Raw genomic sequence first — 24,889 nt, 5'->3', positions numbered from 1 at the left:
CAAAAATGCAATGCAAAAATTTGGTCGGGAATGACCGGACGGTAGGGAGGGTTACCCCCTAAAAAAAGAAAAAATAAAAACATATAAGTTTGAAATGGAGAGTGAAATGATTCCCCGAAAAGAAAAAAGGTAAAAAAAGAAATGTATAAGTTCAAAAAAAATGATATAATGAAATTAAATACAAAAATTTATAGGTTTTAAAAAAGGATAAATTAAATTAAATTTGTGAAATGATTCCCCAAAAAAAAATTAAAAGAAATGTACAAGTGTGCTAAAATGACGAAAATATCGATATCGTCTCGAGATGCGCGTCTGCGAAATTAGGAAACACGAAATATGGTAACTTTGACGTATTTACCAAAATAATAACCCGTATGAATAGGAAATTATTCGCTAAGGAATTTATGAAAGATCCAACGCGGAAAATCACAGAAACGTTGCTGAGGAAGAGGCGCAGCAGGAGCTGCGTCCATTTGAAAAGGCGCAAGCAGGTGCTGCGCCTGTTCCCCGGTATATCCGTCCTGGCGGATTTTAGGAAATAAATTTTGGTATAAATAGAAAAGTCGATAGAGGTTTTATTCACACAATTCTTCCGTCTCTTCCTTCGTCTTATTACATAAAACTCTCAAAATAATCTTTCATCATGAATACTTTAGAGTTTCGTCTAAAAGAGTGGACAAATGAGTTCTCTAGTGTGGAGAAGTATGACATGGGTGCCTATAATCTTGGATCGTTGTTGAGTTTGAAGCTTATCAAGGTGGTCAAACCATTCCTAGATGCTTGTCTTGATTATTGGGACCGGAATTATCACGTTTTTGCTTTTCCCGGAGGTGACATTTGCCCATTTCCTGAAGAAATTGATGCGATCGGTGGGTGGGACCCAGAATACTTGTCTGCTATTCCTTCTACTTCACAAAGGTATAAGAACAAATTTAGAGACTTGCTTGGGTTGACAAGAACTGAGGTGGACCGTCTAGTGACCTCGAAAGGAGTGCGAATGTTGGACTTTATTGACCGATTCATTAACAAGGCCGACCCCACCATCTCTTATGTTGCTAGGTGAAGGGCATTTGGATTTTGCTTGTTACATGTATATGTCGTTCAAGGGCATGTTGATGAGGATTTGAGAGGTGATCCCCGTTTCCTGAGCCTAGTTGAGCAAATGGAACTGCACAGGAGCCCAGCTTGTTTATGTTTAGGAGAGATCCTATTGGGTTTGGATAACAGGAAAGCCAAACGTGACCTACCTTATTTGGGAAGTCCCATTATCTTGCAGGTAAAGAATTTCTTCTCTTCTTTTTTTTTTTTGTTTTTTTTTCGTTTTTTTTTTCGTTTGTATTTTTTTTTTTTCGTTTGTTTTTTTTTGTTTGTTTTTTTAACACCTGCTTTTTGGTAGGTTTGGCTTATGGATTGTCTTCGATTGATCGAGCCCCCAGTTAATATTCCTGCCTATCATGCTCGCTCAATTGCTATGAGGACTAGGCTCTACATGGTGGACTTTACTCGAGTCTGCAATTATTGGGAAAACAAATTGAAGAGTGATGATGGCCCCTTGATTAGATGGATCGTACCATGGTGGCATCTCAAATCTGTCACTGGAGTATCTTCCTTGGATCCTACCCGATCTATGCGCATTCCTGGCTTGGAATTCATGGTATGCATCTTCCCGGAGAGGCTGATGAGACAGGTTGGATTGAAGCAGACAATCCCAAAGCTTGACACATCCCTTGAGGCTGCCGTGGCACTTACTCCTGAGAGTCGAAGGGAGTGGGCCATTAAATGGGCTCAAAGAAACGTATGGTTCTTGAACTCTTCTGTTAGTGCCTTATGGGTGCCGGACTCCTATCTGCGGTGGAGGAAAGCTACTACTCCGGAAGAGCGTGAGAGATTGAGGAAGCGCGAGCCTGTTGACTACAAGGTGCGCGAGGTGGAAAAGGAGAAATAGAAGCATCTGACTGAGGGAGAGGAAGAAGCCGGGTTTCGAGTTGTTCATCCTTCGAAGAAACCGAAGACCTCTCCTACCGTGGACAAAGTGATTGACAAGAATGGGAAGGCTAGACCTCGAGAATGACCGTTGGTGATTAGGTCTGAGGTGGCGCAAGAGCGTCCGGCTTGCGGTCGTGACAAGAAATATGACAAAAATGACAAGGGCAAAGGGAAAATGGAGGAATAGCCCAAGTCTTTATTATTATTTATTATTATGATTGTAATAAGAAGGTGAGGTTTTTAGAATCCTAGCCTATTTTATTTTTTGTTTATCTTTATTATTATTATTATGTAGCGTACTATTATTATTATTAGAAAATGAATGAAATAAAGGAGGTTAATTGGTTATGAAACCGTTGTGAATTTCTATTTATTATTCTTGTCGAATCCCAAATGCAACTGCAAATGTCCTTCTATTTACATTTTAAAATTAATGGGTTGTATCCTGCGAAGAATTGTCTGCGTATTCATTAAAAAAATAAAATCATACCCTTGCGCGTAGTTCGAGTAAATGTAAAAGAATAATTGTTCTAAGCAAGAGCTTGTAATGAACTTAGAAAAAATAAGCATGAGCTTTTTACTTACTCTTAAGGTGCAATTTAGTTTATTTGATGATATGAGGATGACAGATTGTCAAAATGCAAGAGCATGGTGACATTAGCTTATTTCAGCTTGGCCAGGGGCCGTTTATTTAGTGCCACAAGAGCGACATGTGAGGTTACGCGAGACGCGTTTTTGTTCCTATTCTAGGCATAATACCGCTTTAGTTGGTCAAGGTTTGTTGGGTTGGCAAATTCATTCCCATCTAGGTCTGTGATTCTAACCGCACCCCCTGGAAGTATGGACTTGACTAGAAATGGCCCAGCCCAATTAGGTATGAATTTTTCTCGTGGGTCGACAGGTAAAAGAGCTCTAATCGACTTGAGTACTAAGTCTCCTTCCTTGATGTTCCTCGGCTTGACCCTTTTGTTGAAGGCTCGTTTGATACGTGCTTGATATGTTTGGACATTATATAATGTGCATAGCCTACGTTCATCCAGGAGGATGAGTTCTTCGTATCTATCCCTCTTCCAATCGGCTTCCGGGATTTGACTTTCGAGTAAGATACGCAATGATGGTATTTCTAACTCGACTAGCTGTACAACTTCCATGCCGTAGGTCAAATAGAAAGGGGTGGCCCCAGTGGGCGTCCTAACAGATGTACGATATCCCCACAAAGCAAAGGGTATCTTGCTTGGCCAATCTCGATAGTTGTCAATCATTTTCTTGAGAATTGTGACGAATTTCTTGTTTGCCGCCTCTACCGCGCCATTAGTCTATGGTCTATATGGCGAAGAGTGGTGGTGCCTAATTTTGTACTTGGCTAGCAATTGCTCAGTCTCAGCTTGGAAATGTGATCCGTTATCACTAATGATCTCATGTGGGCAACCGTATCGACAGATGATGTTGTTTTGTATGAACTTTGCCACATTTTTAGCTGTGAGACTAGTGTAGGAAGCCGCTTCTACCCATTTGGTGAAGTAGTCAATTGCCACTAGGATGAAACAGTGACCTCCTGTTCCGGCTGGAGTTATCTTCCCGATTATATCAATTCCCCAGGCAGAAAATGGCCAAGGAGATGTCATCGTATAGAGCAATGAATGAGGGACATGCTGTACATTCCCGAAGATTTGGCAGTTGTGGCAATGTCTTACGTATTTGATGCAATCGGATTCCATTGTGGTCCAATAATACCCCAAACGTGTGATTTTCTTTGCCATCATGGGCCCACTCATGTGAGGACCGCATTCTCCATCATGGATTTCGTCCATCACTTTCCGCGCCTGTGAATGATCAAGGCAACGTAGTATTACACCAAGAGGTGTTCTTTTGTATAACTCTCCTTGCATGAGAACGTATTGGGAAGCTAGTAGGCGTATAGCACGTTGTCCCTTTTTGTCCATATCTGGTGGATAGGTACCGTTGAGCTTGAAGTTTAGAATTGCTTGGAACCAAGGTTCCTCTGTGATTTCCTCTTTATCGGTGATTTGGTGGACATAAGATGGCTCTGATCGTCGTTCGATACATAAAGGCATTTCCACCATGTTATCTGGCATATTAATCAAAGATGCAAGTTTTGCAAGAGCATCTGCAAATTGATTTTCTTCTCGAGGTAGGTGTAGATAGGTCACGTGATCAAAGAATTGGGCAACTTGGTCTATTTTGGCTTGATAAGGTGCTAAGTTTTCGCTTCGGATTTTCCAAGATCCTGTAACTTGATTGATGATCAGGGATGAATCCCCATGCACTCGGAGGTTTTTAATGCCTAAGCTCACTGCCGCTTGTAGTCCACTGAGACAAGCTTCGTATTCTGCAGCGTTATTTGTCACCTCGAAGTCGAGTTTGATAGAGATCGGTGTATGCTCGCCTTCAGGAGAAATGAGCAACACTCCTATTCCAAATCCTCTTAAGTTTGATGCTCCATCAAAGTAAAGGTCCCAGGAGTCTACATCGGTTTGGAGTATATCCTCGTCTGGAAATGACTAAGTATCTATTGTTTGTGCGTCATTGATGGGATTTTCTGCAAAGAATTCGGCAACGACGCGCCCTTTTATAACTTTCAGAGGTACGTATTTGAGATCGAACTCTGAGAGCATCAAGTTCCATCTCGCTAGGCGTCCATTGAGGACGGGTTTCTCGAAGAGGTATTTTACAGGATCCATTTTGGAGTATATTTTTACGGAGTAGCTAAGCATGTAATGACGTAGCTTTTTCGTTGCCCACACAAGAGCGAGGCATGTCTTTTCGAGTTGTGAGTATTTGTACTCGTACTCCAAGAACTTCTTACTAAGGTAGTAGATAGCCCTTTCTTCCTTTCCTACGGTTTGAGCTAGCATGGCGCCCATGGCTGTTTCGGTTACTGTGAGATATAAACCAAGAGGTTGATCTCGTTGAGGTGGCATGAGCACTAGTGGTTTAGCTAATATCTCCTTGATTCGGTCGAATGCTTTTTGTCAGTCATCATCCCACATGGTGTGGTCTGTTTTCTTGAGCTTTTTGAAGATAGGTTCACAGATCATGGTGAGTTTCGATATGAATCGACTTATATATTGCACTTTTCCCAGGAATCCTCTGATTTCTTTTTCCGTTTGAGGTTGTGGCATTTCGATCAAAGCTTTGATCTTGGAAGGGTCTATTTCTATACCTCGTTGGCTAACGACGTATCCCAGAAGTTTGCCAGATGTTACTCCGAATGGGCACTTCTGAGGATTGAGCCTCATGTTGTACTTTCGTAGCCTCGAGAAGAATTTGCGAAGGTTCGCAATTTGCCCCTCTCTATCCTTGGACTTGACGATCATGTCGTCTACGTATACCTCAACTTCTTTATGCATTATGTCATGTAGGAGTGTAGTTGCGGTGCGTTGATATGTAGCTCCGGCGTTGATTAACCCAAACGGCATGACCGTGTAGCAATAGGTTCCCCATTGAGTGACAAAGGCGGTTTGATGCATGTCTTCTATGGCCATCTTGATTTGGTTGTAACCCGCGTACCCATCCATGAAAGATAGTAACGCGTGATCTGCGGTATTGTCCACCAATATGTCGATATGTGGTAGAGGAAAGTCATCTTTAGGACTTGCTTTGTTTAAGTCTCTAAAATCAACACAAACACGGATTCTCCCATCCTTTTTGGGTACGGGTACTATGTTGGCTACCCAGTCAGAGTACTCGGAAACTTTGATGAACCCGGCTTTAAATTGCTTATCGACCTCTTCCTTAATCTTGAGAGCCCATTTTGTTCTCATTCGACGAAGCGTCTGTTTCACGGGCTTGAAACCTGGCTTAATTGGGATTCTATGTTCGGCGTTATCCCTGTCGATCCCTGGCATGTCTTTGTAGGATCAAGCGAAAACGTCTTTGAACTCGTGTAGGAGGTCTATGAAACTGGCCCTTTCGGTAGAGCTCAAGGTAGTCCCTATCCTAAGTTCTTGGGGTTCTAGTTCGGTTCCTACATTAATGGGTTCGATGTTCTCTATTACTGGTCCCCCTTCCCCCTCTTGTAGTATTTCCTTGGCTATGTAGAGAGGGATTAGGTGTTCGATCAAAAGAGCTTCCTAATACGTACCCTCATCCTTTACTCCAGATCTCTGTGAACATCCGTGTTCATTGACATCCACGAGAGTCATTCTAGACATAGAATGCTAAGGGTAACGAGTGCTTAGTGTTCATGTCACTACTTTGTGTCTTGACATGGCACGAGGTATTCGAACGGTTTCCAATTTTCCACAATAAATTGGTGGCGACTCCACAAATGCAAACGCTTGTTTCCCAAGCGCCCCCGTGGCCCGCGTCCACAACAATGTGACCACCTTGTCAGATAGATGTACCAATGTCTTTGTGTTGTGATTAGATCTTAACATGATAACATCTATGCTTACATATGGTGACATATGTTTTTATAATGTGACCACTTTTCCGGTAAATGTATCATATCTCTGCCTAAGAATGTACTATAATTTGAGGTTGAAATAAATATTAACATGTTAACATAGTGACACGTCTTAGTGATGAAGATGTGACTTCCTTAGCTAAGGAATGTAGCAATGTAAGGATATGTCTTACCTTAGCTTAATATGGTAATATATATGCTTAAAACATGGCCATTGGCAGGTAGTTGGACAACCACTTATTCTATGCCGAATTCATGGCCATTGGCAGTTGGACGAGATAGTGGATAACATGGTGCTCCCACCCTCATTTGACCTAGGGCTAGAAGACATCAGCTTAGGTATACCCGTGCTAAAGATAGGCCAACAGGAGGTCCTGCTTGTAATAGTGCTCAAGATGTTGCCCGTCCTCCTAAGACTTCGAAGAAGAAATGAAGAAGGGGCATGGCCCATTGATGTAAGCGTTGGTTTGTAATAATGATGATCTTTTGGGACATAGCATATGGTGGTTTGTTTAACAATATGTTCTTTTGGGACATACTTTTTAGTCCCTCATGATGTTAGAGATGTATGACAATCTTTGTTTCGTAACCACCTTATGATGAAATGAGACAATCTACGAATGTTGTGACATATGTTTCCATTATGGTTACATTACTAGCGTAGAGTGGTTACATTTCCCATCAAAGTGGTCACATTCTGAATCATCTCCTAAATTCAGTTCCATTATGGTTACATTACTAGCGATGGTCGGTGGATTGGTTACATTTCCCTACCAAAGCGCTCACATCTTGAATATGTTAACATATGTCACCATGTTATAAAGCGTTTATGTTATCATATTAAACTCAGTTTTCAGCACTATCAAACATAGGTACATATGTCAGATGTGATGGTCACATTTTCAACCAACACATTTATGTCACCAAGTTTAATCAATTATGTTAACCTGTTAAGATGGCAGCTGTTGTATTTAAGATGTCAGGTGTTGTTGGAACCAATCTGCAAGATGGTATGCCTGTAATCTGTAATATATTTAAATGACGTAGTTAAGATGGCAGCTGTCGTAGTTACATTTACATACTAAGGTGGTAATATTCTCCTTTTCACATTCTAAGAGACTATAGCTGCCTAATATTATTGTTACATTTCTATTATAACATACTCTCTTTTACACACTTTTCAAGTCAACAAAAGTGGTCACATACGCGATAAAAGTTATACCATTTGTAAACGTTTATGGTGACAGTTAAAATTGTTCAGAAGAAAATGCGCACATTTTCTTATATGACGGTTACAAATCAATCATTGTCTTATATCACTAACATCTTGAGAGATTAAAAAAGTGCGTTCCAAAATAGCATATTATCCACTAAGTGCCAAGTCTTTCTTATTAGAAGCCGATGTTTACTGTATCTTTTACATCCATCTTCTGCGCGGTGGTCAATTATTGTATGAGATGGTATAGGGAAGATGGTGGCCCATGTCCCTCGACCTCCTTCATTTACCTATAAACAAAACAAATTAATCAGCCCTTAAAATAAAACAGCTAAGATGGTAACATTTTCGAATAACATAGTAACATTAAGACACATTTGTAACATTCAAAACATCATATACTACTACTTTCGAGTCATATGTCCGTCATTTAATGAAAATTATAACCATCTAATTACCAGTCTATATTCACTCTCAATTGTTATATTAAGATGGTAACAACTAAGAAGGGCATATGTTACTAGATTAACTGCAATAGTTACCATATAATTATCTTAATGAATACATAAATTAACCAGCGTTGCTTAAATGGTAACAAATTAAACATAAAGGGGCAACACATTATTATGTTACCATTTTAACTAAAATTGATATCACACAATCACAAATCCATATATACGATGAAATGGTAACAATGTACACCAATTGGTCATATATGAAAAATGAAATGGTCAAGTCTTTTTAAAAGGTCACGTTCTTTAATAAAATGGTAACATATACATTGAAAACAGATAGCCAGAATAGTAACAATTTAAAAGAGTATAGAAAACATTATGTTATATTACCATTTTACCATAATATAGGGCACATTTGTCCATTCTCATGGTCACATTATTGAATAGGCTGATAACATCAAGAACTTGTCACATTTTCCAACTAAGAAGCTTTCAACACTAACATATATGTCGCCATGTTTCATAATAGATGTTATCATGTTAAGCTAAGATGATTACATTTTCTAAATGTACCTACATTTTGTATAATATGCAACACATTCAAAATAGGTAAATATCTCATCTAAAGTGGTCACATATTCAACACTAACACACATGTTACTATGTTTACTCATGTATGTTATCATATTAAGGTACATTTTAAACTCAAACAAACATTTCTTTAATGAGCAAGACACTCAAACATAGATACATTTCTCAACTAAGGTGGTCACACTTTCAATACTAACACATATGTCATCATGTTGAGTCATTTATGTTAGCATGATAAATAACAACGCACTTAAATACAGGTACATTTCTCGACTAAGGTGGTCACATATTCAACATCAACACATATGTCACCATGTTTACTCATTTATATTATCATGTTAAGATTCTCTTAAACCCTAATAAACATTTTTATAGTGAACAACATACTTAAACATAGATACATTTTTCTCCTAAGCTCGTCAAATTTTCATTACAAACACATATGTGACCATGTTTAGTCATTTATGTTAACATGTTAAGATTCATTTTAAATCTAAATAAACATAAATATAAATAACAATCCACTCAAACATAGGTACATTTCTCAACTCAGATGGTCACATATTCAACACCAACATATATGTCACCATATTTACTCATTTATGTTATCAGGTTAAGATTCATTTTAAACCCTAATAAACATTTCTATAATGAGCAACATTCTTAAATATAGGTACATTTCTAGCTAAGATAGTCACATTTTCAAAACAAACACATATGTCACCATGTTTAGTCATTTATAATAGCATGTTAAGATTCATTTAAACCCAAATAAACATAAATATAAATAATAACACACTCAAACATGGTACAATCCTCAACTAATGTGGTCACATTTTCAACACTAGCACATATGTCACCATGTTTACTCTTGGAAGTTATCACTATAACATTAATTCAAATCCAAACTGACATATTATGTAATGGTTACATTTCAGTCTAAGGTGATAACATTGCTACCGAATCACCATTTCACCATTTTTATTCATAAGTTTTCATTTTAAGAGGCTTTGAGGTAAAACCATACAACTAGTTTAACAGTTGCATTTCACAACTAAGGTAGTAACCTTTTCATATGTCACCATGCTTAATAATAGATGTTATCATCATAACATAAATTCACGCATTTCAAACAGGGTTACATCTCGAACTAAAGTGCTCACATCTTGAACACACTCAAACATAGGTATATTTCTCAACTAATGTAGTACATTATCAACACAAAGGTGGTAACATTTTCGTTCGCAGATTATTGCAAATATATTTTAGATTATAGTCGTACCGTCTTCCGCGCATGTCATTTCTTGCTCTTCTTGTTTTTGCCTGCAACATCTACTATCTTAATGACGGCGTCAAGCATCTCTACTTTCATGAAAATAAAATTACTGTTTCCACTTTCCACTAATAAAATAACACTTTTCTCTTTTTTCATGAAAATCAAACTTCAAACGCAAATATGACGAACAAATAAACAGTAATCACACCGAATTAATTTATGAATCGACGAAAACAAATCAGATCACAACAACAAAATCAAGATTCGTAATTTTCGTAATCTATGAATTGACGAAACCCTAAATTTGACATTAATTAATTTTACAAATAACTAGGTAGTATCCCGCGCTTCGCGCGGCCTGTTTTAAAATTTTATTATTATAATTGAAGAAAAATAATATAATTCATATATAACCTTTAATATTTTTACCTATAAATAAAAATAAATTATTTTTTTCTCAAATTTTATTTTTTTAGGTTTAAGCTTAGTGTTTTAAATAAAATACATATAATTTTAATTAAAATTAATAAGTTATAATACGGAGTAGTTAATTACTCATGATCAACGTTTTACAAAAAAAAAATGTAATTGATCAAATATCGTATTAATTAAAATAAAATTTATTTGAATAATACAACAACAACATTAAGCTATCAAATTATATTATTTCATGATACGTTATGTTCCAAATCAGTTAAAATATTTATTCAAAATGATGTGAATATAATTTTATGTAATTTTTAATTTTGTCTGTATAACGTTTGATATTTATTTATCAAACATATAGGGTCCAAACTAAACTTATTCAAATGTTTTGGTTGTGTCTTACATGTGCTATGTGTCAAACATATATATAAGAAATTTGCACTTTTTGTTTTTTTTTAATAACTTTATATAATGATGTTTAAGAGTTTACCCATAAATAAAATAGGTTGAACTTACTCAAATATCATTTTTATAAGATAACATATAAAATATTTAACTAAAATTAATATCTAATTAGTCATAATCAATGTTTTATTCTTGACTTATATATATTTAACTGAAGATATTTACAAAAAAAAATTGTAACTGAATATCGAGTGGTACCCCTAAACATAATTAAAACATCTTAAAATACCTAAAATGCTCTAATCCGCCTCTTTAAAATGTTTAATTTATACATTTTTTATTGATTTTTTTGGCAATAATTTATCATGTCATTAAACATCGTCTACTCAATTATAAACATATTTTCTTTACAGAATTTAACATATTAAAAACGTGATTTTTAGTAGTTTGGGTATTTTTAGAACATTTTACTAAATTTAGGGATACCACTTATATTTTCAAAAATATAGGGGCACCAAGTAGAATGCGAAGAAACACGGGATACCACATAAAACAACCCTATATAATTTTATATTACTTAATAATAATTACTTTTCTTTTATTTATTCAAACTCACTCGTGATCACTGTGTACATACACGCTCATTATCACAGTATTTAAACCTCTCAAAATCTCATAATGTATTTAATTTGTCGCAATATAATTTTTCGTTTCATACTATCAAAACTTATATCTTAGTAGTTTTTTTTTTATGTTTTGTTTTTAATAAATATAATGACTATTCCAAATATATTTTTCTTAACAAATTTAATGGTCTAAGTTTTATAACTTTCTCAAAATGTATTTTTACATAAAAGTAAAACATTGTAAGATACTCACTTTAATCATCTCTACATATCAAAATATGTTAATAAACATAATGAAAATTATACTCGATTGAAAGCATTTTTCGCAATGAACATTTTTATTTACAATTTAGACTTTTTATCAAAATATTTTTTTAATAAATTTAGAATCAAATCAACATCATTATTTAATGTAATTTTATAATAAAATTTATTAAATTATAATTAATATTTACTAAGATTAATGCTACATTTATTATGTTCATATTAAATGATTAGCTGTAATTAATACTTGTCATTAATGCTGTCCGGGACACGTGGCGCATCCACAATGTTTCAACCCAGTTTTATATATATATATAAGATTTTTTTTACAAATTCAACCAATTTTAGAAGTAAATAATTTTTTTACAAATTCAATCAATTTTTTTTTTTTTACAAAATAAAATGGATTTCAAAAAATTACATCAATGTGACCATTTAAACAAAAGATTAATTAATAGAAACAAGACCTTTCATTGTTTTCTTCGCAAGCTTCTTCGGAGGTGTACTCTTCGACATCGTTTTTTTACGTATTGTTTCCTTCGCAAACTTCTTAGGAGTTAGTATATAAATATGATGGAGTTAGGAGATGAAGATAAGCTTGATGAAAATGATGAATAGGACGGAGATGAAGATAAACTTGATGAAGATGATGAATAGGACAAAGCAATGAGAGGATGAATAAATTGATGAGAGAGGAAAATTAATGAGAGAGGAAAATTAGTAAAAAGTAAAATAATTGATTAGAGTGATCTCAGAAAATGTTGGTGGTGTGTTGAAGAAGTTACAGAGTTGTATGGGGAAGCTCTCACTCCCTCATTTTTTTATTATTATACACTATTGCATAGTCAAATCAGTTTTTACAATTTGACCCATCTACTTTGCCCATATAGCAAAATTTGGTACTAACCCGACCCGTCTCTCCCTTGTGACGGATACTTTATGTCATAAGGGAGACTAATTGAAAGAAAAAATGATACTATTGGGACACGATTATTAGGCCCAAGCCATTGGGCCCAAAGTATATTTCAAGGCCCACGAGACATCCTCTAAAGCCCATATGGTACAAAGCAAGACTCCCATGCTCCTAAGAGAGAGAGAGAGAGAGAGAGAGAGAGAGAGAGAGAGAGAGAGAGAGGGAGGGAGAGAGAGAACCGAAGCCGGTTCCAAGTCAAGGATAAAATCCAACCGTGGCTCATACCAGGATTGTCGGATCATCATGCAATGTCAGATGTACGGCCGGAGCCACGTGAAACCCCGTGCCCCACGTGAGTCCCCTCGATCCATACGAATTAAGTTGTCTCTTATAAATAAGAACACAATTCACCTCTAAAGGTATTCAATCTCTAACTCTCTAAGAACTTTATCTCACTACAATTAGTCGAACAAGGTAATCTGTAATCTGCTTAAGAGAGACCAGGTCGACCATCGCTCCACCACAATATAGTTGTAAAACATATCCATACACAACCTTTTAGTGGGTAAAAATAGTTACTAAAAAATTTCGTTTTACGATAAATTTATGTATAACCGCCTTAGACATGTATTTCTAGTCAGAAAATCTTAAGTAGATTACTTCATTGTTTTTATAGGTCAATTGTATGTAAGAAGTGACGTATATAGTTTCAGAGTCAGCAACTCTCCTATAGGAAGAATAAGCCCAACGAGAAGTAAAATCAAAAACAAAAAGAACTACTACACGACAACTGATATGCTAAAGCTCAAGTATAATGCACTATGAACCCTTACCACCCACCACCTCTCCCACAACCACCTCATCCACTGCACCTTTTACCACTGCCACGTCTTCCACGTCGCCTCACCCACCTCTGTACTGCCCATGTCCTCACCATGCCATTATGCATTTTCGGCACTTGTGTTTGGGTCTTTCTCTTCTTTCACCAAGCAACTAAATTAGAAGAAGAAGAAGACGGTCCACTGTCATGTGCCACTCAAATATCAAAAGCATGTTAAGTTTTATCTTCAAAAATCCAGATTTTAAATTTTAAATTCTATACTTCAAACGCTAGGTAATTGCTTGGATACCCATGTTTTTATATTAAGAACTTTACTCTTTAAATTGAAAACTAGTTTTGTGACCCGTGAAATTCACGGGTTGTTCTGTTTCTAGTGTAATACTTTAGTGATTTAGTACAATAACATACTACGATCAATTTAATTTACGGTTTTCATATTTTAAGGGTTGTATAAATTCAATTAGTCTTTTATACAACAATTTATCAGAAATTAAAATTTCATACATTAGATATGCTAAGATACCCCTACCAAAACTAAAGTAACTCAATGCAAACTAAAATGAATTAATAATTTAAGTATTCATATAATCAAATTAAACAAAACTATATTATCAAACAAAGATCCCCAAAGATAGAGCACCCTCACAAATTCAACAATTCTGAAAATAACATAAAACACACAATTAGAAATGTTATGACAAAACTAACATTTCATACCCCCATAAAATTGAAGCTAATACAATAATAAATTGCGGAACTAAAAATTTTAAAGCAGCAACAACTTGAACAACAATTGGATCATTATTGCCGAATATTTCACCTATTAAACAAGAATTTGTGATTAAACAATGTTATACAAAAAATGCTATGTCATCCTCTCAAATTTTCCACCTTTAAGCCATATATTTCAACAGCAGGTCTCATGAGAGACCGTCTCCCACTAATTTAGTGGGAGACATAATAGGGAAAAAAGAAATTCAGTAGGTCCCTCACCCCATCATGTGAGAGGTCTCTCAATAACGCTATTGAGAGACCGTCTCTCCGGAGTTTTTGTGATATTTCAAAATATATATAATAAATGCTCAAAAAATTATTAATCATCCACGATTCCACGTTGATGTCACAAATCTTCAGTTAGTATGTAAAATATAGTTGTTTAAGCAATCTTAGTATTTCACTTCTCCTTATAATCTTCTTTCTTCAATAAATCATACCTAATAAAAAAAAAGAAACGCAATAATAGTGAAATTTGTTTTATGCAATATTATCGTTATTAACTTAGTTTCACCTTAAGTAATGAAAAAAAAGAGGGAATGATAATCAAATCGTAGAGATGTAAGTATATTTACCTTGGAAGAGCTTAACACAATAAATAATCTTGATAGCACCTAAATGAGAACAAAACAAACACATACATGAAATTGAAAATGTGATGAACACTTTATAACCCAATGAAACTTCCAATAAAAAAATAAAAAAAAAATTAGTTAATAATATCGGTGACACATACCATTCTAATAACGATAGAGATAAGAAATTTTTTGCTTACAAATTTTGCCTTCCATAAAAAATATATAAACAATTGAGGATGCGTTTTATGGCTATTAAATATTATTTTTTCATTATTATCAAATTTAATATAGGTATAAATAAAGATCAAGTTCATGACTTTTGAGCATCCATTTTTCATTATTATGAAGTTTAATATAAATATAAATATGGGAAAATGAGAAATGTTATGTAAAAGGTTTGCATTATTATTATTATTATTATTATTATTATTATTATTATTATTATTATTATTATTATTATTATTATTATTATTATTATTTTTTTTTTTTTTTTGCAGAAAATGCAAGGGATCTTCTCATTGATAAATAGCAATTATAAAGCGAGACCCACTAGACCACAAGCATCCTACAAAGGTAGGCCATAGAAGCCACCTTGACCCAAACAAAAACCAAACTACTCCAAACTAAAATCCAACCTTACAATGGTACATTCTAGTAGTAATTGTGTAACAAATACGGGAGCTAAGTGTAGATGCAGATGTACTATGTCCCCTAAATATACGTTTATTCCGTTCCCTCCATATGGTGTAGAGAGCACACACAAAGGCCACACGTCTCTGCACTTTTTTTTTTGCAAGAAAAGCAAGCCATATTATTCCTCCATATAGGGAAAGATGGCCAATCTTACAAAAGAAGAACCACAAGTTTTCTCAGCTAACATCCATCTAAAGCTTCTACAATCTCACCCTCTTTAGAGGGGTGAGTTACATATAATAAGCGAACTTTAACTAAATATTGAATTCGTTTCACTACATAATCAACCTGATGCTCCTGTCTAGTAAATATTCGAGTATTACGCTCTTCCCAAATGCAGTAGACAGTAGCACCCAAACAACTTGTGTACCATCTAGCCTTCCAATGTTTGCAGGTTCTTCTACCAGCAATCCAGTGCATTTCTTTACTCAGTTTGACAGTTCTGTACTGCATATTCAGCCAAGTGAGAATCTGCCTCCATATCATAGTAGAATAGCTGCATTGAAAGAACAAATGCTTGTGGCATTCATTGTCCATCTTGCATAATGTACAACGATTAACCATGCACAATCCCCTAACATTCAACTGATCAATAGTAGCCAGTTTCCTTTGCATAGCCATTACCAGGAAAAAACTATGCTTAGGCAATAGAGCACGATTCCAAACAACCTTAGCCCAACTCAAATTGTTGCCACGCTGCCTAAAATGATCATATAACAGGTGAAGCCTGAGCTTCCCCTTCCTAACACAGCTCTACAGCAACCCCTTTGCATTATCCCCAAATCCTGCCATAACCATCAACTCATCTCTGACCTGCAATATACTCCTCCAACTCTCAGAATGAGTACTTTTCTTCTGCAGAGTCCAAAAATCCCCCTGCTTGATATTATAAGTGTAATTCCAAGTGACCCAAAACCCATCAGATTGATTAATGAGTTCCCAAATCCACTTACAAATCACACATTTGTTCCAGGACAGAATCTCCTTGATATTAAATCCACCTTCCTGGTAAGGATAGCAACAAGAGGCCCAGCTTTTCATAATCAGTTTCCTTTGCCCTTCTTCAGAGTTCCAAAGAAAATTTTTGCAGAATTTGTTAATTAGCCTGAGCACACCTTTTGGAAGCAATAGAGTTGAGCACCAGAACTGCTCCAAGCCAAAAATGACAGAGTTGATGAGGCTAATTTTCCTAGCATAAGAGAGTTTATAATTAGTCCAGTGATTTAGAGCCCCCTGAACCTTGGAAAGGAGATCAGCAAACATGGTTTTGTTCAGCCTGCCTTCATTGAGAGGGACTCCAAGATATCTGAAAGGAAAATCTCCTTCAATATAACCAGTAGCATTCAAGATTTCCTGCTTAATATTCTCCCTTATACCTCCCATATAGATATTTGTTTTATCAGGATTAACAATTAATCCAGACATTTTAGCAAAGGAGTCCAAAGAGGAGGTAATAGCTCTGACTGAAGGAACATCACCCCTGACAAAGAGCATCAAATCATCAGCAAAGATCATATGATTTAGTCCTATCCTACCACACTTAGGATGATAAGAGACCTGGTGCAACTTATGTATACCCCTTAAAATGCGTGATAAGATCTCCATACTCATGACAAACAGAAAAGGAGATAAGGGATCTCCTTGTCTGAGTCCACTAGCCCCTTTGAAAAAACCAACATGATCTCCATTCACCTTTAAGCTGAACCAAGTGGAAGTAATACACCCCATAATCCACTTCCTAAATTTCTCATGGAAGTAAAAGTGCTGCAGCATCTTTTCAATAAATTCCCATTGAAGAGAATCAAATGTTTTCCTAATGTCTACCTTGATTAAACATCTAGGAGAAACACCCTGTTGAGCATATCCCTTGACCAGAGATTGAGTTAGCATAATATTTTAAAATATACTTCTCCCTGTGAAAAATGCCCCCTGCTCCTTACCCACAATATCGGACAAAAAAGGTTTAAGCCTGGAACATAAGATCTTGCTGACAGTTTTGTAAAATACCGTGCAACAAGCAATGGGCCTATAGTCCATGACAGTTGCCACCACAGCTTCTTTGGAATAAGGGCAAGCAAAGTTGTATTAGCTTGCTTAGACATATGGCCTGTCTGAAAGAAACCCTTAACAGCTTTGCATAAATCATATTTTATAACTTCCCAATTAGTTTTGAAAATTGAGCTGAAAACCCATCTTGCCCAGGGCTCTTGTTATGAGCTATTGAGAAGAGAGCAATCTTAATTTCTTTGTCATCAATCTCCTTGCAAATCTCCTCACATCCAGAAGCAGGAAACCTAGGACCATTCAATGAGTCCATAAGAGAGGTATCTACAGGACTATGCTTCCCTAATAGCCACTGATAGTATTCAACAAAGGCCTGGTTTACAGCAGACACCCCATCCCTGTCCATCCCTTGTATGTCCTTCAACTTCCCAATAATACCCTGATGTTTCCTAGAAGCAATTCTAGAGAAGTAATAACTAGTAGGGGCATCATTGAATTTGATACTCTGAACCTTAGCTCTTTGAAGTAGAGAGCTATGCTCAACTTGCTTAAGAACCAAATAAGCCTGCAACAGATCCCTCTCCTTAACAATTAAGTCATGGTCTAAAGGATTGCCCTAAAGACAGGATTGACAATCATGCAAATGCTGCTGAGCTTTCTTTACTTTCTCAGAAATTCCAGAATATGAGTGCTTGTGTAACACAATAAGCTTCTGCCTAACTTGTTTTAATTTTGAGAACAAGCTATACATAGCATTCCCTCTGACAGGCATATCCCAAGCCTCCCTGACCCTGGTGCCATACTCCTCATGAGCTTCCCAGCAATTTAAATAGCTGAATCTTTTCCTTGGGGTATTGACATCGAATAACAGAAACCAAGAGAGGAGAATGATCAGAGACCCCTGCAGGCAATACATGAACCTGAGTAGTGGGGAAATGTATCAACCATAAGGGGTTAGAGAGCACTCTATCCAGTCTTGACCAAACCCTAGTAGCAGCATCTTGTTTATTAGTCCAGGTATATTCACAACCCAAACTATGAAGATCATCTAACTGGCAATCCAAAATGCATTGATTAAAAGCCAGCATATCTCTAACAGAAGGTGGATTAGGACCAATCCTCTCCTCCATACTTCTCACAATGTTCCAATCACCCATAAGAATCCAATTGGTAACCTTTGAAGCAACTCCTTTCAATTCCACCCATAATCTTTCTCTATGGTCAGCATCATTACTACTATAAACAAAAGAAACATGGAAAGTCTTATTTGAAGCATTATGCTGAAGCTCTAAATGAATGAGTTGATCATGGACATAAGAAGAAACCAAAGTGACTCTCCTAATATCCAAAAACACCCAAATCCTACCATTGTAATGGTGGGAGTAATTATTTATAACCAAATAAGAAGGAAAAAGCCTACTAATAGCAGCAGAATTATTTATTTTAACCCTCGTTTCTAGCAAACCCAGAACCTCAACTTTATTTTCCCTAAGATAACCCCTAACCTCCTGCTGCTTTATTGGGTCATTAAACCCTCTAATGTTCCATGAAGAAACTCTCATGTTTTAGGGTCAGGAGGCTCCTCTTCCAGAAGAACCACCTCTGTGTTTGTAACCAATATGGTCCCCTCATCCTGCAAAATAGAGTAAGAGTTCTGAACTGAAACACTGTAATTAGGATTCACAGAGATATTCCCATCTGCAATTTCTTCTCCATTCTGCACATTCTCACCCTCAACTGTGTGGGATCCTGAGCCTGCTTCCTGACTGACAGAGGAAGAAAGAACCTCTGAGTTTGAAAGAGAAGAGCCTAGCCCAAGGCATTCTGAGCTCATCCCTTCCTTCTCAGCAGGCTTCTCTGACCCTGCAGCAGCAAGACTATGGCCTACCCCTAGACTGTCATCTACAGAAGGAGGAGCAGTCTTCTGAGAAACAGCTCTATACTCCTAAACCACCTTAGTTTTCCTCTTTTCCTCCAACTGTTTGTTGATTTTGGTGAACTTGCAGTGCTCCTTAGTGTGGCCCAACTTCCTGCAGCAGTGGCAGTAGTAGGGCAACCACTCATAGATAATACGTTGAGTGGTTGTTCCATGATAAGGAGTGGCAACTTGAATGGTGATAGGCAAATCTTCAGCAACATCCACCTCCACCAAGACTCTAGCAAACAATAACTTAGACTTAAAAGTGGTAGGTAAGTCAGCAAAGAGTGGCTTCCCAATGGTACTAGCCATCTTACTGAGAACCTTGTCAGACCACAAGAAAGGATCCAAGTCAGGAAAAATAACCCATACAGGAACCTGAGAGACAGAATCCATTTCCTGAGAGAAGGAGGTGTCCATTGCTTCAGTATCAGATTACTAGCACCCATAGTCCATGGTCCTCCTTTTAGTATCTCATTCATATCCTCTGCACAACAAAATCTGAAACTAAACCAGCCTTTCTTATAATACTGCACAATTGGCCTTGTTACATTCTTCCAATTTTTTAGAACAAACTCATCAACCTGCGGCAATTTTGGCTTGGCACCCAAAAAATTACCCATCAATGTGTTCTTCCAAAATTTTAGTTCATCAATAACGTCCTCCTCAACTATCTCAACAATCGTAGCATCTCTACTATGTTCACAATAGTGGAGACTCATACCAGGGGAGGGTTTCGCCACTAAATTACAAGGCCTAGCAAGTTCAATTCCCAAATCAGTAGCAGGAGTTGGTGTTTTACCTGAGACTACTGGTGAACTAACCACCGGAGTTTTCTCCAAAATTCCAGTGAGATTAAGCAGTTGACCCATAGTTTCAGACGAAGAATTACCTGTATTAACCGCCTCTATAACGTTACCCTCCTGAATTTCCCTTTGAGCCTCTTCCTCCGTAATATCTTCAACAATTGGTGCCTCAGAATCCATAACCACCGATGTTTCCTCAACTACATGCTCAGGTGTCCCAGATTGTTTGTTGTGCGCTCTTGTTTTAGCCATGGTCAAGCTGAAAATCAAGTAAAAAAGATGAAAAAGTTACGTGTTTTTGGTTTTTCAGGGTTTCCTTGGAGAAGAAGTAGTTTCTCTTTCCATGACTAAAAAAAGATTTTTTTCATTTTGTAGTTAAATAATTAGTTACATGTTCACGTCTCTGCACTTTGTCTGTAGCACTCCCTCTGTTTCTGTTCTTCAACCATCTCACCAGGTGAACCAAGTTAGAAGGCATTACCAAATTACCCATTCTGCTAGTAACCTCTTCCCAGACCTGCTTTGAGTAAGAGCATTCAAAGAAGAGATGTTTAACATCTTCCTCTGCAGCCTCACACAGTATACAACGATTGGCCATGCTCATACCTCGTTTTTTCAGGTTGTCCACAGTAGGAAGCTTATTAAGACAAGCCAAGGCCCCACAATAGCCTGCTTAGGGATGACAGCTGGGTCATGGATTGTTCTACCCCAAACCACCACAGCAACTTTAGTCCTCATCAATTCATAAAGGCACCCAACATCCAGTTTCCCAGAGGAAGAGCAACTAGCCAGTAACTCCTCAGCCCTATTAGCAGATCCAACAAAATGAACCAAGCAGTCCTTCACCTGAATTAAAGACTTCCAGAACCATGAGTGGGATATAGTGCAGGTAGCATGCCATATGTTGCCCCCATCATCACACAGTGTCTAAACCAAGAAGCCCATAAGCAGCCTGGTTTATACAGGAATTTCCACACCCACCTCACCAGTTGACACTTGTTCCAACTCAAGACCTCCTTTATGTCCAAACCACCTTCCCTCTTAGGTTTTCAAAGACCCTGCCACCCTTGGAACACCATTCTTCTTTGGCCCTCGGCAATCCCCCAGTAGAAATCTCTGTAAATCTTGTTGATGGGGCATATTCTGCACCCGCTGACCGAGTTAACATATTGAGCAAGGTCAAAGATATCCAAAGCAAGTCAACACCTTGGACAGTCTAGCCGACGCAGCCTGTCGGCCTGTCACTTGGGTCTCGGCCAGGCAACTAGCCAGCCGGGACACACATCCGCGTACTCACATCCAAGACCCTCGGCCGGCCTGCCATGGGTCCATCGGCCGAGGGTAGAACGGTCTTTCCACCTGCTAGCCACTTGGCCACTTGGCCACTACGTGACAAAAGGTGAAAGTCTATAAATACTCCTCAACCCTCATTGAGGAAAGGATCCGAAAATAATCAGTTAAACATATTAATCTGGTATAAACTCCCTTATCTCTCTACAATATACTTTGTGCCAAGTATCACACAACTTAGTCCCTTTAAGTTTACTGATTTGAGCGTCGGAGTGAGTTCGCTCGGTACAAAGCCGAGCCCTCAGTTTGTTCATTGTTTCAGGAGAGGCCGAAAGGAAGAGTCAAGCAAAGTCATCATTCTACAAAGCTTACGTGGTAACAACATTGCTCCGTAATCACACCCGGAACAATTGGCGCCGTCTGTGGGGATAGCCATACTAAAAGCTAGTCAAATCCCTTACAAAAAAAAACACAAAACAAAACCCACCCAACAAGGTAAGAAGATGTCGAAACAACAAGAAGTAATTGTGACCAACGAACCTGCATTCTATCAGGATGACACATTCCACAATTCTGAGATTGGGCAGTCCCCCACCGGCCGAGTAATTCAACCGGCGTACGGGATGCCGATAATACCAGAAACACCGCTGCCCGCCGGCCAGGTCCCTATAATGGGACATGTGGTCGATGCTGCCAAACTAAAATTACTCCTGGACCTGATGGGTAATACGCCGATCACCCCCGCCGCAACGACGGTGACAGCAGCACACCCGCAGGCGACCAGAGCCCATCAAGTGACTCCAAACAACTTGACCGGTGCAATGCAAGAGGTTGGGCGTACCAAAACGCCAGGGGTGCCCGTGTTGCCTGTGGCGGACCAAAGTCCTTCCCCTCCTCATGGGAGGACAGCGTCGTCGCGGCACCAATGAGGTCACCCCCGAAGAAACGAAGAAAGGAGCCCGACTCACCAGAGTCGGTTAACAAGAAGCCCTTCCCGCTACAAGGAGGGAAGCCGGACTAGGATCACGAGGAGCCGATCGCCGCGTGTCATGCGGCACGTGGTCAGATAGCCCCTCCACGCCTATGTTCTTCAAGTCCCGGTGCCGGCCAAACTTAAGCTGCCGGCCATATCATACAAAGGGGATAGCGACCCAACCGATCACGCTGAGGCTTTCGAGTCTTACATGTCGGTATGGGAGCAACCCGATGAGGTGTGGTGCCGAGTCTTCCCAACCACCCTCCATGGCATGGCACAGAGTTGGTACAAGGGGCTACCTAATGGCTCGGTGTACTATTATGCCGACTTAAGGGACAACTTCATAGCCCAGTACGCTTGCAACAAGCGAAGGGCCGTGGAGACCTCGGATCTCCTGACTATCCGACAGGGGGATGACGAGTCCCTCCGGAGCTACGTCAAGAGATTCGACGCCAAGGTTCAGCAGATCCGAGAGCTGAACTCTGAACTGGCGGCCTTCGCACTGATGAAAGACTTACCGAGAGGCGACTTCAAAAATGATCTCATCTAGTGTGAATACCTCAACCTGGACTCCGCTGCGAAAAGATGGCCGACCAGAGCCATAAAGGTGGAGGACTATCACAAGACACAGGTAAGCCACGGCGAGGCTGGGCACCCGAGAGAGGAGCAGCGAGCAGCCAGGATGATAGAGATGAAGGACGCCGTGACAATAAAAAGTCACGGCCCGAGAAATTTAATAAAAGACGGAGAACTCGGCGGGTGCCGGGGAGTTCGGGACCATACACCCCAAGGCGGTCAATGTCACACCCCCTGGTTAAATCACCCGGCCGAGGTCTTCGCCCGAGCAAGAATGAAGGGCATAAGTGGTCAAGACCCCCAAGACAAAGGCGGAGGGCGGCCGAAACCAATTTTGCGATTACCACGGCCCGGCCGGCCATAAGACCGACAAAATCGGCATTTGAAGAACGCCATCGAGGAGCTTATCCAAGGGGCCCTCGGCAAATACGTAGCTAGAGACCGGAGACGAGCTCCGACGGGGCGAATAGGAAATCGGTATTCCGGAGAATGGGAGTGATCCGGTGGTTACCGGGAGACGAGAACGGAGGGTCAGCTAATGGGCACAAACGGCACCTGAATGAGCTTTACCAAGCCATCAACTTTGTGCCCACCACAGCGATCCCCGCTTCCACTATCCCCGATCTAACCATCGGAAGGAAAGACTACGAAGGAGTCGTAGCCCCACACAGCGACCCGCTGGTGGTCCACCTGGACATATCCAACTACTTGGTTAAGAGGTGCCTAATTGATACAGGCGCCTACACCAACATCATGTTCGGGAATGCTTCCTCAATCTCGGTCCCAAGACGAGGACTGAGCCCCTACACCAACCCACTATACTGACTTCTCGGGGGCCGGCCTGGTACCCCAGGATCAATCGGGTTGCGGTGATGTTCGGCCAAGACGATGCGGCCAAGAATGTTTTATCTGAGTTCGTGGTCATTGATGGCGCGTCCGCCTACAATGTTCTGATAGGCCGGGTTACTTTGAGCGAGGCCGATGCTGTAATGTCCATCCGAGCCCTGACATTGATGTATGTCTCGGACCGGGGGGAGGCACAAAAGCTCGTCTCAAAGAACGAGAGAGACGAAGTTGTCAATGTCCAAGTATCTCGCCGGAGGGTGTAACATGCAATCCCTCAAAGTGGCAAGGAAGTCGAGAAGGGGAAGAGCCCATCCTTACTACGGGAGGGTGATCCAATGAGCACCAACAGCGTCGGCATGGTCGAAGGGCCGAGACCGAACAAATAGAAATTGAACCGGGACGCACTTGCACCAGATCGCTCGGTGTCGGCACGGAGCCAAATCGAGCCGACCTCCTTGACCTGCGAGGAAGAACAAAGACATCTTCGCGTACTCAGCCGCCGAGATGCCGGGAGTGAGCCGAGAGGTGATCGTTCACATCTTTGAACGTGCTCTCCAACGCTCGCCCATCAAGCGAAGATGAGGAACTCCTCGGCCGAGAAATACGAGGCCATCAAGGCCGAGGTAGATAAATTATTAGAGGCAGGCTTTATCATGCCTTGTACTTACCCTGAATGGCTAGCAAATGTTGTAATGGTGAAGAAGTCATCAGGGGGGTGGAGGATGTGTGTGGATTTTACAAATCTTAATAAAGCATGTCCTAAAGATTGTTATCCCTTGCCTCGAATAGATAGTTTAATAGACGCAACAAGAGCTACACCATGCTGAGCAGCCTGCTCGACGCCTTCTCGGGGTACCATCGGGTATTCATGGCCGAAGAAGACATGCCTAAGTGCGCATTCATCACCATACACGGCACATACATGTATAAAATGATGCCGTTCGGTTTGAAAAAAAAACGCGGCGAACTTACACTAGGCTGGTGGACAAAGTGTTTCAAG

General features: G+C 39.1%; 2 protein-coding genes and 1 long non-coding RNA gene across 3 annotated transcripts; all 3 read right to left on the bottom strand.

Annotated features, from left to right (window-relative positions):
- Positions 1 to 7,541: 7,541 nt before the first annotated feature.
- Positions 7,542 to 12,421, bottom strand: LOC141611031 (uncharacterized). Its single transcript, XR_012528489.1, has 3 exons — positions 12,142 to 12,421; positions 9,960 to 10,039; positions 7,542 to 7,921 (listed from the first exon to the last, which is right to left on the bottom strand). It is a non-coding gene; the product is annotated as an uncharacterized LOC141611031 (long non-coding RNA).
- Positions 12,422 to 15,653: 3,232 nt separating this feature from the next.
- LOC141587618 (uncharacterized) lies at positions 15,654 to 16,094 on the bottom strand. Its single transcript, XM_074409096.1, has one exon. The coding sequence runs from the start codon at positions 16,092 to 16,094 to the stop codon at positions 15,654 to 15,656; it is 441 nt and encodes a 146-aa protein (XP_074265197.1).
- A 1,528-nt stretch (positions 16,095 to 17,622) lies between these two features.
- LOC141587607 (uncharacterized) lies at positions 17,623 to 19,039 on the bottom strand. The gene is made up of 3 exons (XM_074409085.1): positions 18,464 to 19,039; positions 18,142 to 18,378; positions 17,623 to 18,042 (listed from the first exon to the last, which is right to left on the bottom strand). Exons 1-3 carry the CDS (start codon positions 19,037 to 19,039, stop codon positions 17,623 to 17,625), a joined length of 1,233 nt encoding a protein of 410 aa, XP_074265186.1.
- Positions 19,040 to 24,889: the final 5,850 nt, after the last annotated feature.

Source organism: Silene latifolia, chromosome 1 (genome assembly GCF_048544455.1).
Source record: "Silene latifolia isolate original U9 population chromosome 1, ASM4854445v1, whole genome shotgun sequence".
Lineage (NCBI taxonomy): Eukaryota > Viridiplantae > Streptophyta > Magnoliopsida > Caryophyllales > Caryophyllaceae > Silene > Silene latifolia.
This window is presented reverse-complemented; position numbering and strand designations above follow the sequence as displayed.

Excerpts from the sequence above, each read along its gene's own strand:
- LOC141587618 (XM_074409096.1), bottom strand. The coding sequence starts at position 16,094 with ATGGCTATGCAAAGGAAACTGGCTACTATTGATCAGTTGAATGTTAGG.
- LOC141587607 (XM_074409085.1), bottom strand. The coding sequence starts at position 19,039 with ATGAGAGTTTCTTCATGGAACATTAGAGGGTTTAATGACCCAATAAAG. Across the intron at positions 18,379-18,463 it reads AACAAGATGCTGCTACTAGG|GGGTCTCTGATCATTCTCCT; the intron begins GTTTGGTCAAGA and ends TATTGCCTGCAG. Across the intron at positions 18,043-18,141 it reads ATTCTGGAATTTCTGAGAAA|GCTTATTTGGTTCTTAAGCA; the intron begins GTAAAGAAAGCT and ends GATCTGTTGCAG.